This window comes from Lagenorhynchus albirostris, chromosome 7 (genome assembly GCF_949774975.1).
Source record: "Lagenorhynchus albirostris chromosome 7, mLagAlb1.1, whole genome shotgun sequence".
Classification (NCBI taxonomy): Eukaryota; Metazoa; Chordata; class Mammalia; order Artiodactyla; family Delphinidae; genus Lagenorhynchus; species Lagenorhynchus albirostris.
This window is the reverse complement of record NC_083101.1, coordinates 104,502,794-104,520,992: the sequence shown is the minus strand read 5'-3', so window position 1 is coordinate 104,520,992 and position 18,199 is coordinate 104,502,794. Positions and strand designations below refer to the sequence as shown.

Below are 18,199 nucleotides of genomic sequence, written 5' to 3'. Positions count from 1 at the left end.
TCCCACCCTCCCTATCCCACCCCTCTAGGTGGTCACAAAGCACCAAGCTGATCTCCCTGTGCTATGCGGCTGCTTCCCACTAGCTATCTGTTTTACATTTGGTAGTACAAGTAAGTACATGCCACTCTCTCACTTTGTTCCAGCTTACCCTTCCCCCTCCCCATGTCCTCAAGTCCATTCTCTATGTCTGCGTCTTTATTCCTGTCCTGCCCCTAGGTTCTTCAGAATCATTTTTTTTTTAGATTCCATATATATGTGTTAGCATACAGTATTTATTTTTCTCTTTCTGCCTTGCTTCACTCTGTCCATCCACCTCACTACAAATAACTCACTTTCGTTTCTTTTTATGGCTGAGTAATATTCCACTGGATATATGTGCCACATCTTCTTTATCCATTCATCTGTCAATGGACACTTAGGTTACTTCCATGTCCTGGCTACTGTAAACAGAGCTGCAATGAACATTGTGGTACATGACTCTTTTTTGAATTATGGGTTTCTCCGGGTATATGCCCAGTAGTAGGATTGCTGGGTCATATGGTAGTTCTATTTATAGTTTTGTTTCTTTTTTTGCGGTACACGGGCCTCTCACTGCCGTGGCCTCACCCACTGCGGAGCACAGGCTCCAGATGCGCAGGCTCACCGGCCATGACTCACGGGCCTAGCCGCTCCGCTGCATGTGGGATCTTCCAGAACCAGGGCACGAACCCGTGTCCCCTGCATCGGCAGGCGGACTCTCAACCACTGTGCCACCAGGGAAGCCCTATTTTTAGTTTTTTAAGGAACTTCCAAACTGTTCTCCATAGTGGCTGTATCAGTTCACATTCCCACCAACAGTGCAAGAGGGTTCCCTTTTCTCCACACCCTCTCCAGCATTTATTGTTTGTAGATTTTCTGATGATGGCCATTCTGACTGGTGTGAGGTGATACTTCATTGTAGTTTTGATTTGCATTTCTCTAATGATTAGTGATGTTGAGCATCCTTTCATGTGTTTGTTAACAATCTGTATATCTTTTTTGGAGAAATGTCTATTTAGGTCTTCTGCCCATTTTGGATTGCGTTGTTTGTTTTTTGATATTGAGCTGTATGAGCTGCTGGTATATTTTGGAGAAGAATCCTTTGTCAGTTGCTTCATTTGCAAATATTTTCTTCCATTCTGAGGGTGGTCTTTTCGCCTTGTTTATGGTTTCCTTTGCTGTGCAAAAGCTCTTAAGTTTCATTAGGTCCCATTTGTTTATTTTTGTTCTTATTTCCATTTCTCTAGGAGGTGGGTCAAAAAGGATCTTGCTGTGATTTATGTCATAGAGTGCTCTGCCTATGTTTTTCCTCTAAGAGTTTTACAGTGTCTGGCCTTACATTTAAATTTAATCCTTTTTTTTTTTTTTTTTTGGCGGTACGCGGGCCTCTCACTGTTGTGGCCTCTCCCGTTGCGGAGCACAGGCTCCGGACATGCACGCTCAGCAGCCATGGCTCATGGGCCTAGCCGCTCTGTGGCATGTGGGATCTTCCCGGACTGGGGCACGAACCCGTGTCCCCGGCATCGGCAGGGGGACTCTCAACCACTGCACCACCAGGGAAGCCCCTTTAATCCATTTTGAGTTTATTTTTGTGTATGGTGTTAGGGAGTGTTCTAATTTCATTCTTTTACATGTAGCTGTCCAGTTTTCCCAGCACCATTTATTGAACAAGCTGTCCTTTTTCCATTGTATATTCTTGCCTCCTTTGTCACAGATACAGTGACCATATGTGCGTGGGTTTATCTCTGGGCTTTGTATCCTGTTCCATTGATCTATCTTTCTGTTTTTGTGCCAGTACCATACTGTCTTGATTACTGTAGCTTTGTAGTATAGTCTGAAGTCAGGTAGCCTGATTCCTCCAGCTCCATTTTTCTTTCTCAAGATTGCTTTGGCTATTCGGGGTCTTTTGCATTTCCATACAAATTGTAAAATTTTCTGTTCTAGTTCTGTGAAAAATGCCTTTGGTAGCTTGACAGGGATTGCACTGAATCTGTAGATTGCTTTGGGTAGTATAGTCATTTTCACAATGTTGATTCTTCCAAACTAAGAATATGGTATATCTCTCCATCTGTTTGTATCATCTTTAATTTCTTTCATCAGTGTCTTATAGTTTTTGCGTACAGGTCTTCTGTCTCCTTAGGTAGGTTTATTCCTAGATATTTTATTCTTTTTGTTGCAGTGGTAAATGGGAGTGTTTTCTTAATTTTTCTTTCAGATTTTTCATCACTAGTGTATAGGAAATGCCAGAGATTTCTGTGCATTAATCTTGTATCCTGCTACTTTACTGAATTCATTGATTAGCTCTAGTAGTTTTCTGGTAGCATCTTTAGGATTCTCTATGCATAGTATCATGTCATCTGCAAACAGTGACAGCTTTACTTCTTTTCCAATTTGCATTCCTTTTATTTATTTTTCTTCTCTGATTGCTGTGGCTAAAACTTCCAAAACTATGTTGAACAATAGTGCTGAGAGTGGACAACCTTGTCTTGTTCCTGGTCTTAGAGGAAATGGTTTCAGTTTTTCACCATTGAGAACCATGTTGGCTGTGGGTTTGTCATATATGGCCTTTATTATGTTGAGGTAAGTTCCTTCTATGCCTACTTTCTGCAGGGTTTTTATCATAAATGGGTGTTGAATTTTGTCGAAAGTTTTTTCTGCATCTATTGAGATGATCATATGGTTTTTCTCCTTCGGTTTGTTAATATGGTTTATCACATTGACTGATCTGCATATACTGAAGAATCCTTGCATTCCTGGGATAAACCCCACTTGATCATGGTGTATGATCCTTTTAATGTGCTGTTGGATTCTGTTTGCTAGTATTCTGTTGAGCATTTTTGCATCTGTGTTCATCAGTGATACTGGCCTGTAGTTTTCTTTCTTTGTGACATCTTTGTCTGATTTTGATATCAGGGTGATGGTGGCCTCGTAGAATGAGTTTCAGTGTTCCTCCCTCTGCTATATTTTGGAAGAGTTTGAGAAGGATTGATGTTATCTCTTCTCTAAATGTTTGAAAGAATTCGCCTGTGAAGCCATCTGGTCCTGGGCTTTTGTTTGCTGGAAGATTTTTAATCACAGTCTCAATTTCAGTGCTTGTGATCGGTCTGTTTATATTGTCCTCCTGATTCAGTCTTGGCAAGTTGTGCTTTTCCAAGAATTTGTCCATTTCTTCCAGGTTGTCCATTTTATTGGCATATAGTTGCCTGTAGTAATCTCTCATGATCTTTTGTATTTCTGCAGTGTCAGTTGTTACTTTTCCTTTTTCATTTCTATTCTATTGATTTGAGTCCTCTCCCTTTATTTCTTGAGTCTGGCTAATGGTTTGTCAATTTTGTTTATCTTCTCAAACAACCAGCTTTTAGTTTTATTGATCTTTGCTATCGTTCCCTTCATTTCTTTTTCATTTATTTCTGAACTGATCTTTATGATTTCTTTCCTTCTGCTAACTTTGGGTTTTTTTTTTGTTCTTCTTTCTCTAATTGCTTTAAGTGTACGGTTAGGTCGTTTGAGATGTTTCTTGTTTTTTGAGGTAGGATTGTATTGCTATAAACTTCCCTCTTAGAACTGCTTTTGCTGCATCCCATAAGTTTTGGGTCCTCGTGTTTTCATTGTGATTTGTTTCTAGGTATTTTTGATTTCCTCAGTGATCTCTCGTGAACCGGTACTTTTAAAAGACACTAAAATTTTCAATACAAGTAAACTCTCTAAGGTCTAGGTTTTATCATATGGTGTTGTTAAGCAGAACTATATGACAGAAAGACAGAATTACCAGCAGGGCTAGCTAATAATTTGTGGTGCCTAGTGCAAAAGGAGAACAGGGGGCCTCTTCTGAAAAAATTATTAATGGTTTCAAGACAGTGAGAGCAGAGCATTAGGCCAAGTTAAAGACCTATGTGACTACACAGGTTGCATGTCCCTGAAGCTGGCACTGACTACCCCAAAGCACAAGTCAGTGTGGACCTGGTAACACAGGGCTTTATAATGATGCTGACAGTTCATAAATGTCCTTAAATTTATTTCTGTCACTACAAATGCAATATGGCTTTAATGGTCTTTGGCAGTGAAATGCCTGGAGTGTACCAGACAGGAGTTTTTCCTCATTAGGGAATAGAAATGTGGCAATCTCCACTTTCAGTGATAAAGTTTTTTTCACTAAAAATGAAGAGAGAGAGTTCTATATATGTTGAGCATCTTCTATGTGCAAAGTAGTATATTAAGCAATTTGGAATATATAAATAGACACTGTTACAGACTCCTAGGAGTTCAAAACCCAGGTAAGATTACTGACCATCTGAACTTGATACATCCATCTAGGTGGGACTTAAAATTATTTTTAGGTTTTTCCATTTGTTTCACTTTCTTGGCTTGAAGAGATACTACATTCAAAAATATTCACTTTTCTATTTCACAGGTAACATTTTCAAGCTTACAGGCACTAATATTTGCAATCTGCTCATCAAAAGCCTTTCAAAATGCTGTCTAGAGCTTTTTTGGTCTGAAGTTTCTTGCACTTCAGAAGCATCTTTTGGCTGCAAATTGGTATTCTATTCTAATGCTTCACAGTGATTTAAAAAAATCACATCAAGGCAGACAGCTGTTACACAGCCTGTGGGCACCAGCAGTTTAATGTGGCTCCATCATGTGCCTGGACAGAATTTTACATTTAATCATTGACTGCACCCTTCAGGGCTGCAATACAGAATAATCTATTGGGATGCTACTTCATAAAAACACCCGGTAAAATGGTATTGACTCAACTGTCATAAAATTTAAAGTGTAAATTAATTAAGAAAAAAAAGCGGGGTGGAGTGGGGAAAATGGCCAATTAAAAAAATATCAGGTAATCTAATAGTAAATTATAGTGTTTTTTAAAAAAAAGACAAGTGTAAAACACTGTGTTTTCACTTGAAATATCTTCCCTCCCATTTTCCTTCCTTTGTTCCTTCCTTCTGACACCTGTCCTCCATGTATAAGTTTAGATTTGCTAGTGAACACTAAGCAAGTTGCTTGTAATTAGTAGAAGCTGTCACTAGGTGAACCAACATAGAGATAGCCAGATTTTCTAAAGGCACAGAACAAAAAGACACACATGATTTTCCTTTACTATGATTTAAAACAAAAATTAACTATAATTATTAAAATCACCTGGATTAAACACCCTAAGAGGAGGCTTTTTGCTTTGCTAATGGCTTCTTTCCAGCAAGACATAACCAACTGCTTCCAAATTAATAGAGTGAGGGTACTTAACTGCACTTCTAGACCACTATCAGTTTTCTACATTTTCAGAATCGTTCTAAAAGTTTAAAACTGAAGATAGAAGAAACAGTGCGATTCTCTTTTCCCAACTCAAAAGGTTTCTCAGCCCCTGAACACTGTCTAAACACTCAGCCTTCTCTTGTACACATCTGTATGTAAACCTTGAGTTAACCACTAACACTTTCCTTAGCACTTCTTTTTCAACACTTTACCATCAAGCCCTCGATAGAAGTTTCTTTCTAGAAGTCCAGATATACCAAGTTCCAGCTATATCTGAATATAACTTTAAAAACATCAGTAAATGGAGCATAAAGTTTTTATGCAGAGATATGAAGCTGTTTTATCAGAACACAGCTACCAAATTGTTATTAAGTGTTAAGTGTACTATGTGAACAAGGACAGCTCTCCAGAGAGCTGCAATGGGGTCATGACAGGAGAACTAGGAACAGGGAGGTGTCTTTAATCAGCCTCATGTTTGTTATCCATAATATCATGCCTTTCTCCTTGTACACCCTTTTGGTTGTATAATATACATATTCTTAATTCTTGCTGTCATGGCCCCTTTACAATTTTCCTATAGAGACTATATTTGCTGCTCCTGTTTTCTTGAAATCCTTATTTTTTCAGTTGGTGGTAAGCCAGGATAATGTTCCATAGTGGTATTTCATAAAGCCTATAAAATTAAGCTTTTACTGTTATAGCAATGTCTTTGTTGCTTTTGACTCGCTGGTTACAGCAGTAAGAAATTTAAAGCAAAAGGAGGACAAGGGGAAGATGGCGGAAGAGTAAGACGCAGAGATCACCTTCCTCCCCACAGATACACCAGAAATACATCTACACGTGGAACAACTCCTACAGAACACCTACTGAACGCTGGCAGAAGACCTCAGACCTCCCAAAAGGCAAGAAACTCCCCACGTACCTGGGTAGGGCAAAAGAAAAAAGAATAAACAGAGACAAAAGGACAGGAACGGGACCTGCACCAGTGGGAGGGAGCTGTGAAGGAGGAAAGGTTTCCACACATTAGGAAGCCCCCTCGCGGGTGGAGACTGCGGGTGGCGGAGGGGGGAAGCTTCGGAGCCGCAGAGGAGAGCACAGCAACAGGGGTGCTGAGGGCAAAGCGGAGAGATTCCCACACAAAGGATCGGTGCCGACTGGCACTCACCAGCCCAAGAGATTTGTCTGCTCACCCGCCGGGGCAGGTGAGCTGGGAGCTGAGGCTCGGGCTTCGGTCGGATCCCAGGGAGAGAACTGGGGTTGGCAGCGTGAACACAGCCTGCAGGGGGTTAGTGCACCACAGCTAGCCGGGAGTATGGGTAAAAGTCTGGACCTGCCGAAGAGGCAAGAGACTTTTTCTTCCCTCTTTGTTTCCTGGTGCGTGAGGAGAGGGGATTAAGAGCGCTGCTTAAAGGAGCTCCAGAGACGGGCGCGAGCCGCGGCTAAAAGCGCGGACCCCAGAGACGGGCATGAGATGCTAAGGCTGCTGCTGCCGCCACCAAGAAGCCTGTGTGTGAGCGCAGGTCACTCTCCACACAGCCCTCCCGGGAGTCTGTGCAGCCCGCCACTGCCAGGGTCTCGTGATCCAGGGACAACTTCCGCGAGAGAACGCGCGGCGCGCCTCAGGCTGGTGCAACGTCATGCTGGCCTCTGCCGCCGCAGGCTCGCCCCGCCCTCCATGCCCCTGCCTCCCCCACCCCCACCCCCGGCCTGAGTGAGCCAGAGCCCCCGAATCAGCCGCTCTTTTAACCCCATCCTGTCTGAGCGAAGAACAGATGCCCTCCGGCAACCTACACGCAGAGGCGGGGCCAAATCCAAAGCTGAGCCCCGGGAGCTGTGAGAACAAAGAAGAGAAAGGGAAATCTCTCCCAGCAGCCTCAGAAGCAGCAGATTAAAGCTCCACAATCAACTTGATGTACCCTGCATCTGTGGAATGCATGAATAGACAAGGAATCATCCCAAATTGAGGAGGTGGACTTTGAGAGCAAGATTTATGATTTTTTCCCCTTTTCCTCTTTTTGTGAGTGTGTATGTGTATGCTTCCGTGTGAGATTTTGTCTTTATAGCTTTGCTTCCACCATTTGTCCTATCCGTCCATTAAAACAATTTTTTTCTTAATAATTATTTTTTATTTTAATAACTTTATTTTACTTTATCTTCTTTCTTTCTTTTTTTCCTTCCTTCCTTCCCTCCCTCCCTCCCTCTCTCTTTCTTTCTTCTTCTACTAATTCTTTCATTCTACTTTTTCCCCCTTTTATTCTGAGCCGTGTAGATGAAAGGCTCTTGGTGCTGCAGGCAGGTGTCAGTGCTGTGCCTCTGAGGTGGGAGAGCCAACTTCAGGATACTGGTCCACAAGAGACCTCCCAGCTCCACATAATATCAAATGGCGAAAATCTCCCAGAGATCTCCATGTCAACACCAGCACCCAGCTTCACTCAACGACCAGCAAGCTACAGTGCTGGACACCCTATGCCAAACAACTAGCAAGACAGGAACACAACCCCACCCATTAGCAGAGAGGCTGCCTAAAATCATATATGTGAATATGTCCACAGACACCCCAAAACACACCACCAGACATGGACCTGCCCACCAGAAAGACAAGATCCAGCCTCATCCATCAGAACACAGGCACTAGTCCCCTCCACCAGGAAGCCTACACAACCCACTGAACCAACCTTAGCCACTGGGGACAGACACCAAAAACAACAGGAACTACGAACCTGCAGCCTGCAAAAAGGAGACCCCAAACACAGTAAGATAAGCAAAATGAGAAGACAGAGAAACACACAGCAGATGAAGGAGCAAGATAAAAACCCACCAGACCAAACGAATAAAGAGGAAATAGGCCGTCTACCTGAAAAAGAATTCAGAATAATGATAGTAAAGATGATCCAAAATCTTGGAAACAGAATAGACAAAATGCAAGAAACGTTTAACAAGGACCTAGAAGAACTAAAGATGAAACAAGCAATGATGAACAATACAATAAATGAAATTAAAAATACTCTAGATGGGATCAACAGCAGAATAACTGAGGCAGAAGAACGGATAAGTGACCTGGAAGATAAAATAGTGGAAATAACACTGCAGAGCAGAATAAAGAAAAAAGAATGAAAAGAACTGAGGACAGTCTCAGAGACCTCTGGGACAACATTAAACGCACCAACATTCGAATTATAGGGGTTCCAGAAGAAGAAGAGCAAAAGAAAGGGACTGAGAAAATATTTGAAGAGATTATAGTTGAAAACTTCCCTAATATGGGAAAGGAAATAGTTAATCAAGTCCAGGAAGCACAGTCCCATACAGGATAAATCCAAGGAGAAATATGCCAAGACACATATTAATCAAACTGTCAAAAATTAAATACAAAGAAAACATATTAAAAGCAGCAAGGGAAAAACAACAAATAACATACAAGGGAATTCCCCATAAGGTTAACAGCTGATCTTTCAGCAGAAACGCTGCAAGCCAAAAGGGAGTGGCAGGACATATTTAAAGTGATGAAGGAGAAAAAGCTGCAACCAAGATTACTACCCAGCAAGGATCTCACTCAGATTTGATGGAGAAATTAAAACCTTTACAGACAAGCAAAAGCTGAGAGAGTTCAGCACCACCAAACCAGCTTTACAACAAATGCTAAAGGAACTTCTCTAGGCAAGAAGCACAAGAGAAGGAAAAGACGTACAATAATGAACCCAAAACAATTAAGAAAATGGGAATAGGAACATACATATCGATAATTACCTTAAATGTAAACGGACTAAATGCTCCCACCAAAAGAAACAGATTGGCTGAATGGATACAAAAACAAGACCCATATATATGCTGTCTACAAGAGACCCACTTCAGACCTAGAGACACATACAGACTGAAAGTAAGGGAATGGAAAAAGATATTCCATGCAAATGGAAACCAAAAGAAAGCTGGAGTAGCAATTCTCATATCAGACAAAATAGACTTCAAAATAACGACTATTAGAAGAGACAAAGAAGGACACTACATAATGATGAAGGGATCGATTCAAGAAGAAGATATAACAATTGTAAATATTTATGCACCCAACATACAAGCACCTCAATACATAAGGCAAATACTAACAGCCATAAAAGGGGAAATCAATAGTAACACATTCATAGTAGGGGACTTTAACACCCCACTTTCACCAATGGACAGAGCATCCAAAATGAAAATAAGTAAGGAAACACAAGCTTTAAATGATACATTAAACAAGATGGACTTAATTGATATTCATAGGACATTCCATCCGAAAACAACAGAATACACATTTTTCTCAAGTGCTCATGGAATATTCTGCAGGATAGATCATATCTTGGGTCACAAATCAAGCCTTGGTAAATTTAAGAAAAGTGAAATTGTATCAAGTATCTTTTCCGACCACAATGCTAAGAGACTAGATATCAATTACAGGAAAAGATCTGTAAAAAATACAAACACATGGAAGCTAAACAATACACTACTTAATAACGAAGTGATCACTGAAGAAATCAAAGAGGAAATCAAAAAATACCTAGAAACAAGTGACAATGGAGACACGATGACCCCAAACCTATGGGATGCAGCAAAAGCAGTTCTAAGAGGGAAGTTTATAGCAATACAATCCTACCTTAAGAAACAGGAAACATCTCGAATAAACAACCTAACCTTGCACCTAAAGCAATTAGAGAAAGAAGAACAAAAAACCCCCAAAGTTAGCAGAAGGAAAGAAATCATAAAAATCAGATCAGAAATAAATGAAAAAGAAATGAAGGAAACAATAGCAAAGATCAATAAAACTAAAAGCTGGTTCTTTGAGAAGATAAACAAAATAGATAAACCATTAGCCAGACTCATCATTTGAGAAGACTCAAATCAATAGAATTAGAAATGAAAAAGGAGAAGTAACAACTGACACTGCAGAAATACAAAAGATCATGAGAGATTACTACAAGCAACTCTGTGCCAATAAGATAGACAACCTGGAAGAAATAGACAAATTCTTAGAAATACACAACCTGCCAAGACTGAATCAGGAAGAAATAGAAAATATGAACAGACCAATCACAAACACTGAAATTGAAACTGTGATTAAAAATCTTCCAGCAAACAAAAGCCCAGGACCAGATGGCTTCACAGGCGAATTCTATCAAGCATTTAGAGAAGAGATAACACTCATCCTTCTCAAACTCTTCCAAAATAGAGCAGAGGGAAGAACACTCCCAAACTCATTCTACGAGGCCACCATCACCTTGATACCAAAACCAGACAAGGTTGCCACAAAGAAAGAAAACTACAGGCCAATATCACTGATGAACATAGATGCAAAAATCCTCAACAAAATACTAGCAAACAGAATCCAACAGCACATCAAAAGGATCATACACCATGATCAAGTAGGGTTTATTCCAGGAATGCAAGGATTCTTCAGTATACACAAATCAATCAACATGATACACCATAATAACAAAATGAAGGAGAAAAACCATATGATCATCTCAGTAGATGCAGAAAAAGCTTTCGACAAAATTCAACATGCATTTATGATAAAAACCCTGCAGAAAGTAGGCATACAGGGAACTTTCCTCAACATAATAAAGGCCATATATGACAAACCCACAGCCAACATGGTTCTCAATGGTGAAAAACTGAAACCATTTCCTCTAAGATCAGGAACAAGAAAAGATTGTCCACTCTCAGCACTATTGTTCAACATAGTTTTGGAAGTTTTAGCCACAGCAGTCAGAGAAGAAAAATAAATAAAAGGAATGCAAATTGGAAAAGAAGTAAAGCTGTCACTGTTTGCAGATGACATGATACTATGCATAGAGAATCCTAAAGATGCTACCAGAAAACAACTAGAGCTAATCAATGAATTCGGTAAAGTAGCAGGATACAAGATTAATGCACAGAAATCTCTGGCATTCCTATACACTAATGATGAAAAATCTGAAAGAAAAATCAAGAAAACACTCCCATTTACCACTGCAACAAAAAGAATAAAATATCTAGGAATAAACCTACCTAAGGAGACAAAAGACCTGTATGCAGAAAATTATAAGACACTGATGAAAGAAATTAAAGATGATACAAATAGATGGAGAGATATACCATGTTCTTGGACTGGAAGAATCAACATTGTGAAAATGACTATACTACCCAAAGCAATCTACAGATTCAGTGCAATCCCTATCAAACGACACTGGCATTTTTCACAGAACTAAAACAAAAAATTTCACAATTTGTATGGAAACACAATAGCCCGAATAGCCAAAGCAATCTTGAGAAAGAAAAACAGAGCTGGAGGAATCAGGCTCCCTGACTTCAGACTATACTACAAAACTACAGTAATCAAGACAGTATGGTACTGGCACAAAAACAGAAAGATAGATCAATGGAACAGGATACAAAGCCCAGAGATAAACCTACGCACATATGGTCACCTTATCTTTGATAAAGGAGGCAGGAATGTACAGTGGAGAAAGGACAGCCTCTTCAATAAGGGGTGCTGGGAAAACTGGACAGGTACATTTAAAAGTATGAGATTAGATCACTCCCTAACACCATACACAAAAATAAGCTCAAAATGGATTGAAGACCTAAATGTAAGGCCAGAAACTATCAAACTCTTAGAGGAAAACATAGGCAGAACACTCTATGACATAAATCACAGCAAGATCCTTTTTGACCCACCTCCTAGAAAAATGGAAATAAAACCAAAAATAAACAAATGGGACCTAATGAAACTTCAAAGCTTTTGCACAGCAAAGGAAACCATAAACAAGACCAAAAGACAACCCTCAGAATGGGAGAAAATATTTGCAAATGAAGCAACTGACAAAGGATTAATCTCTAAAATTTATATGCAGCTCATGCAGCTCAATAACAAAACAACAAACAACCCAATCCAAAAATGGGCAGAAGACGTCAATAGACATTTCTCCAAAGAAGATATACAGACTGCTAACAAACACATGAAAGAATGCTCAACATCATTAATCATTAGAGAAATGCAAATCAAAACTACAATGAGATATCATCTCACACCAGTCAGAATGGCCATCATCAAAAAATCTAGAAACAATAAATGCTGGAGGCAGTGTGGAGAAAAGGGAACACTCTTGCACTGCTGGTGGGAATGTGAATTGGTACAGCCACTATGGAGAACAGTATGGAGGTTCCTTAAAAAACTAGAAATAGAACTATCATATGACCCAGCAATCCCACTACTGGGCATATACCCTGAGAAAACCATAATTCAAAAAGAGTCATGTACCAAAATGTTCATTGCAGCTCTATTTACAATAGCCCTTAGATGGAAACAACCTAAGTGTCCATCATTGGATGAATGGATAAAGAAGATGTGGCACATATATACAATGGAATATTACTCAGCCATAAAAAGAAACGAAATTGAGCTATTTGTAATGTGGATAGACCTAGAGTCTGTCATACAGAGTGAAGTAAGTCAGAAAGAGAAAGACAAATACCTATATGCTAACACATATGTATGGAATTTAAGAAAAAGAAATGTCATGAAGAACCTAGGGGTAAGACAGGAATAAAGACACAGACCTACTAGAAAATGGACTTGAGGATATGGGGAGGGGGAAGGGTAAGCTGTAATAAAGCGAGAGAGAGGCATGGACACATATACACTACCAATCATAAGGTAGATAGCTAGTGGGAAGCAGCCGCATAGCACAGGGAGATCAGCTTGGTGCTTTGTGACCGCCTGGAGGGATGGGATAGGGAGGATGGGAGGGAGGGAGGGAGACGCAAGAGGGAAGAGATATGGGAACATACGTATATGTATAACTGATTCACTTTGTTATAAAGCAGAAACTAACACACCATTGTAAAGCAATTATACTCCAATAAAGATGTATTAAAAAAAAAAGAAATTTAAATCTAAAAATGAATGGGGAGAATGCAAATTCTTCATCTGATTGCCCGTGTGATCTATGCCTTGTTACTCTTGGTAGGAAAACTATGGTGTCTATGGCTGTGAAATTTCTATTCTGTGGTACCTGTTACCCTGCTCTGCTGCTGGGAAGTAGTGTCTTCACTGTTCTCTGGTTGCCCCAGTGAGTTAAATGCAAATACTATTTTTCTTTTGTTGTTATTAGTATTACTTATTGCATCTTTGTTTCTATTGTATTAAGTTTTTGAAACAATCTCAAAGTCACAGAAAAATTCCCAAGTGTGGTACAAATAACTATATTCCTGAAGTATAATATTTGAAAGTAAATTGGGAACAAGATGTCCCAATACCCCCAGAATACTCTAAGTATTTCCTACAACAAGGATATTCTCTTGGGTAACAGTAATACAACCATCAAAATCAGGAAACTAACATTGGCACTTTACTGTTGTCTAATCCTAGACTCCATCCCAGCTTCCTGTGAGCCTCCGGTCACAGCATTTCCATCAGCTGATCAACACATGACCTTACTTTATGTGTATTTCTGTTTAAGGTGTCAGTGTGTCTCTCTCTCTCTCTCTCTCTCAATAAATAGGCAGATGATTCATTATCATGAAACTCATGGCTCATAGCTCATGTCTGAATGAAGCTAATCTAATACATGCCTTTTCTAATCAAACTCTCAAAAATTAAATACAAAGAAAACATATTAAAAGCAGCAAGGGAAAAACAACAAATAACACACAAGGGAAACCCCATAAGGTAAGGCACAGCATAGCCTTCCTGCACTCAGGAACACTACACACAACACTTCAGGCCATTTTAAACAGTGAAATCACCAACAAACAGCACAAAACTGCAAAAATCATGGCCATTAAACAGACTGTGAAAAGGACATGTGCACACACCACTGTATTTGTTATCGTTTGTTACATTTACAGTTATTTCTATCTCTACCAATATGTTGAAAACCACAAGTTCACACCAGTATCTCCTATTCCCAAACACCATGGGGTACATAGAATTTTCTCCTTTTTCATATTTGGCATTCCCTTTTCAGATAACAGAAAACCCAGCTCCCATTATCCTTAATATTATCTGCTTATTAGATCCACCCCTTGCAAGTTACTGACCCTCTGTTGCTGTCCTCGTCTCCACACCCCTCAGACACATCCTCCTCGCCCTACTGAGCTCTGACATCTGGTGCCAGGTCAGCCGTCAGTGAGAACGCCTTCCTCACACATTTGGGCTGCAGCAGCCTGAACCACACCACCACCTCCTCCCTGAGAACACCCTTCTCCCCGTGCTCTGGGCCCTGCGGCTCCCTGTGTCCCTTGTGTGGATGCCTGCGTTGCTCAGTAGCTCCTAATGTCTTTTGGACTGAATTGTTCCAGAAAGGTGGAAGAGAAGAGGAAGGATAATGCAAATGATTTTGATGGCTGATTTTCTAGTCACTATCTCCTTAGTATTTTTAAAAATAGAGATCATTAAGCAATTTAGGTCCTTAAGTTGGGCCAATAATTTAAAAAATTTGAGAAATAAATACACTGTGCCAGAAATGTGGTGTAAATATCCTTTGACCTTTAAGGAAATCCATTATTTTATATCCTTGATAATTTCCCTTTAGTTGATAGTTCTGCTTTATGTTATTAGTAGCACAGTTGTTGTGCTCAGTGGAATCCTAGTCACAGCAGCTGACTGGACATGCATTTATCGATCCCCATTTGGCCTTGTACTGGTAATACTGGAATACAGGCAGTTTTTGGCAGGGTGGTGGAAATGTGCCTTAACGACCAGGAAGTACAGGAATGGCTTTGTCAGGATTGTAGGTAAATAGGTAACTTTATGGCTTCTAAATTTTTCCTTCAGTGTTATGTTTCTATTTTTAAAAAAAAAAAGACCACGATTGAAAATGAGATCTCAGTTTCTCCTAGAAAAGTAGTTCAGATGATTTCCTTCACACTATCAGGAATATGTCACTCTTTCTCCACATTTACATTAATGTCAGTAAAGAATGCTCGTTGCTACTCTTTCTTTTTTCTTCAGAGGCTCTAGAACAGGGATAACAGACACATGGCTCCACGTCCTCCTCCCACACTCACTAGAGTATCTGGGTTGGAGCAGATCTGAGAAAGGAAATGCTGATGTAGATCACAACCTCCTGGAACCAAACACCATGCTCACTTCCCATCATCCTCCATCTCCTGGCTCGCGAATGGAGAGGTGAACATGTGAATAAACGTGATACTGGCAAAGAGGCTTGGACGTGCTGTCCTATCATTTCCATCCTCTCTATCTACAGACAGCATTCTAGGTGTCCCATTTTTAATTAAAAAAAATTCAAACCCATCAATTTGCAGTAAGACTCTTCTCATTAGAAACTGTTAACAGATAAGACTCATCACTGATGACTTCTGGCATAAAAGATTAACACATTACCTCTGCACTCGGTACACTCGAGTCCACGGAGGCACGAGGGCAAGGATCCGGGCCACCAATTCAATCAGGTCACTGGGAGAATAACTCTTGTATCTTCCCGATTTCCACAACTCATAAAGCCCAGTTCCACGAATCACCAGGGTAGGGTAGAGTTTCAAACCATCAGGACGAAAAGCAGGGTTCTCAAAAAACTCCTGTGAATAGAGAAAATGACTTCTCCATTAGTTATATGGAGATTACCCACAGTGAAGTTTCAATCTGGGGCTGGCTTCTCTCACATACCTATGTGGTTCTTAGACTGACTTTCCTTCCTATCAAGCGAGGGAAGGTATACAGAACAGAAACTCATTGTTTTTACAGCCTCAGTGGAGCAAAACATGTGTGTGCTGGGTGACCAAGCCCTTGCCAACCAACCCAACCCCGGTCCACTGCTGTGGTGTCATCGCATGCCACCCTCCCCACCTTGCTTTTCTGTCTTTGCAAAGGCAATTTCCTCTGCCTGGAAATTTTATCAGTTTTTCTTCATCTAGCTAATCTTCAGGTCTCAGCTTGAATGCCAATTCTTCAGAGAGGTCTTCCTGACCTTCAAATACAAGTTGCTTCACTAAAAAATGTTTTCTGGAATTCTGTATTCTTGCCTTCCTAGCAGCATCATACTGACAATTTATCTGATGCCTGCATTCACCTCTAGACTGTATCCTCCTTTAATAATGGAATATATTTAATTGTTTAAACTTTTAAAAGTTGTGACATAGATCACCATCTGGGCTGCAAAACCTAAACTGTCTACTATATGGCCCTTTGCAGAAAAAGTATGCCGACCCCTGGATAGGACTATTTTGTCCTCAGGCCAACTGGCACCATTCCTAACCCGGGATACACACAGTCCATTTGTTATCTGGACACTGAGAGATACATCTAATTCATCTACTTTGACATAGTAATTTCCTGCACTGTATCATCCCAGCTGGCTGCCTTATTTCTTTACTTGGGTTGTAGCAAGGAGACATCAGGCATTCTCCTTTCTATGACTTTGCACTGCTAATCTGCTCTTATCTTGATTTCACTTGACATGTGATAGAGGAATGAAGGTGGACTCATACAGCTCCCTCTCACCCCGACCCTGGCGTTAGTACTTAAACGGCCAGCAGTACCGTATCTTGTGAATTGTGAAAATGCTTTTTTATCTTGTGCTGTTATTCTTACAGAGCTTTCCATTGTTTAACTTGGTTTTCAAAGAAATATATAACTATAGAGTTTTCGATCTCTCTCACTGATTTCTGTCACAGTCTTAAATGCTATAATCTTTGTGCACCATTTGCTCTTAGGGCTATTCTTCTGTAATTGCATGTAATTTTCCCTGTAACATTTATATATTAAAGATTCATAAGGTCTTTAATATTCTATAGCCATCCACAAAGAGTATGTATGCAAGTCACTTTCTACCTAGTCTGCATCTATATTGGAACACAGGATTTCAGTAAAGTACTTCTGGTTACTCGTGTAATAAATTAGGGGGACATATGGGCTGATATAATCCTTTCATAAGAATGATGATAGATGGAATTGGTGCTGGACTTCCGGTTAAACATGGAGAATTAAAATATGTGTTTCTTTCCTTTCCTTCCAAAATCACACTGAAATAAGAGGAAATAATTTTTTTAAAAAGCATAAACCCAGAAGAACAAAGAGAACATCAGAGGAGACAGGAGGGGGAATAAGTGATAGCAATAAATTTTTGGAAGACAGAAAATGGATGGAAGATTGGTAAATGACTTTGCAAATGAAGAAAACTGTAAACAAACTATCTGCAAAGGGGGATATGGAGGAAAGGGCAGCTCAGTCACACCAGAGTCCCAGGAATGAGCATAGATCAGAAATAGCAGTAATGACAGTTCTTCAGAATACAGTTATGATTCAGATGATGTGAATATTATACCAACAAAAAGACAAAAACCTTAGTGATTGATTCTGATATGGAAAGTGAAAATGAAACTCACGATGCTGGAGAATGCTCCTCTGCTTCTACAGAAGAGTGGACTGAAGACAAAATTTCATGAAAATTAGAAGACTCTACAGGTGTGTCAGGTGTAACTATTGAATGTAATAACCCACAAAGTGTTAGTGAAATAACAGAATTAATTTTGATCAGCCGAAATAAAAATTGCTGGCCACAGGCATTAATTTCTGCAAAAATACCCCGGTCAATAAGGACTTTAAAAAAAAAAAAAAAGGAGGGAAAATGATTTCACAGAATTCTGTAAGTGTGAAGATATTAGAACAGAGACATTTTTGGGCATGTAAAAGGCTTACTTCCCATGATGAATCCTTTCTTAGAAAGCTGCTGGAGAATGTGTTTTAGTAAAGTAAAGGAGTAAACCAATAAAAAGGATTAACTTGGTTTCTAAAAAACAAAGGATCTGATCCTAGAGAGTAGAGAAGAGGAGCCCTAAGGAAGACCTCTGTGAACTAGGCACAGAGAACTGCCAGTCCAGTTTGGAGCTGGAAGATTAGACCTCCAGGAGTTATGACTCCAGCCTAAAAAAGGAACTTAGAGAATATCTGATA

General features: G+C 39.9%; 1 protein-coding gene across 1 annotated transcript in view; it reads right to left on the bottom strand.

Annotated features, from left to right (window-relative positions):
• Positions 1–18,199, bottom strand: part of ELP3 (elongator acetyltransferase complex subunit 3) — a 111,485-nt gene that overhangs the window by 38,215 nt on the left and 55,071 nt on the right. The window contains exon 10 of the mRNA XM_060155761.1: positions 15,632–15,825. Coding sequence (XP_060011744.1) covers positions 15,632–15,825 — 194 coding nt within the window. The remainder of the gene's footprint in view (positions 1–15,631; positions 15,826–18,199) is intronic.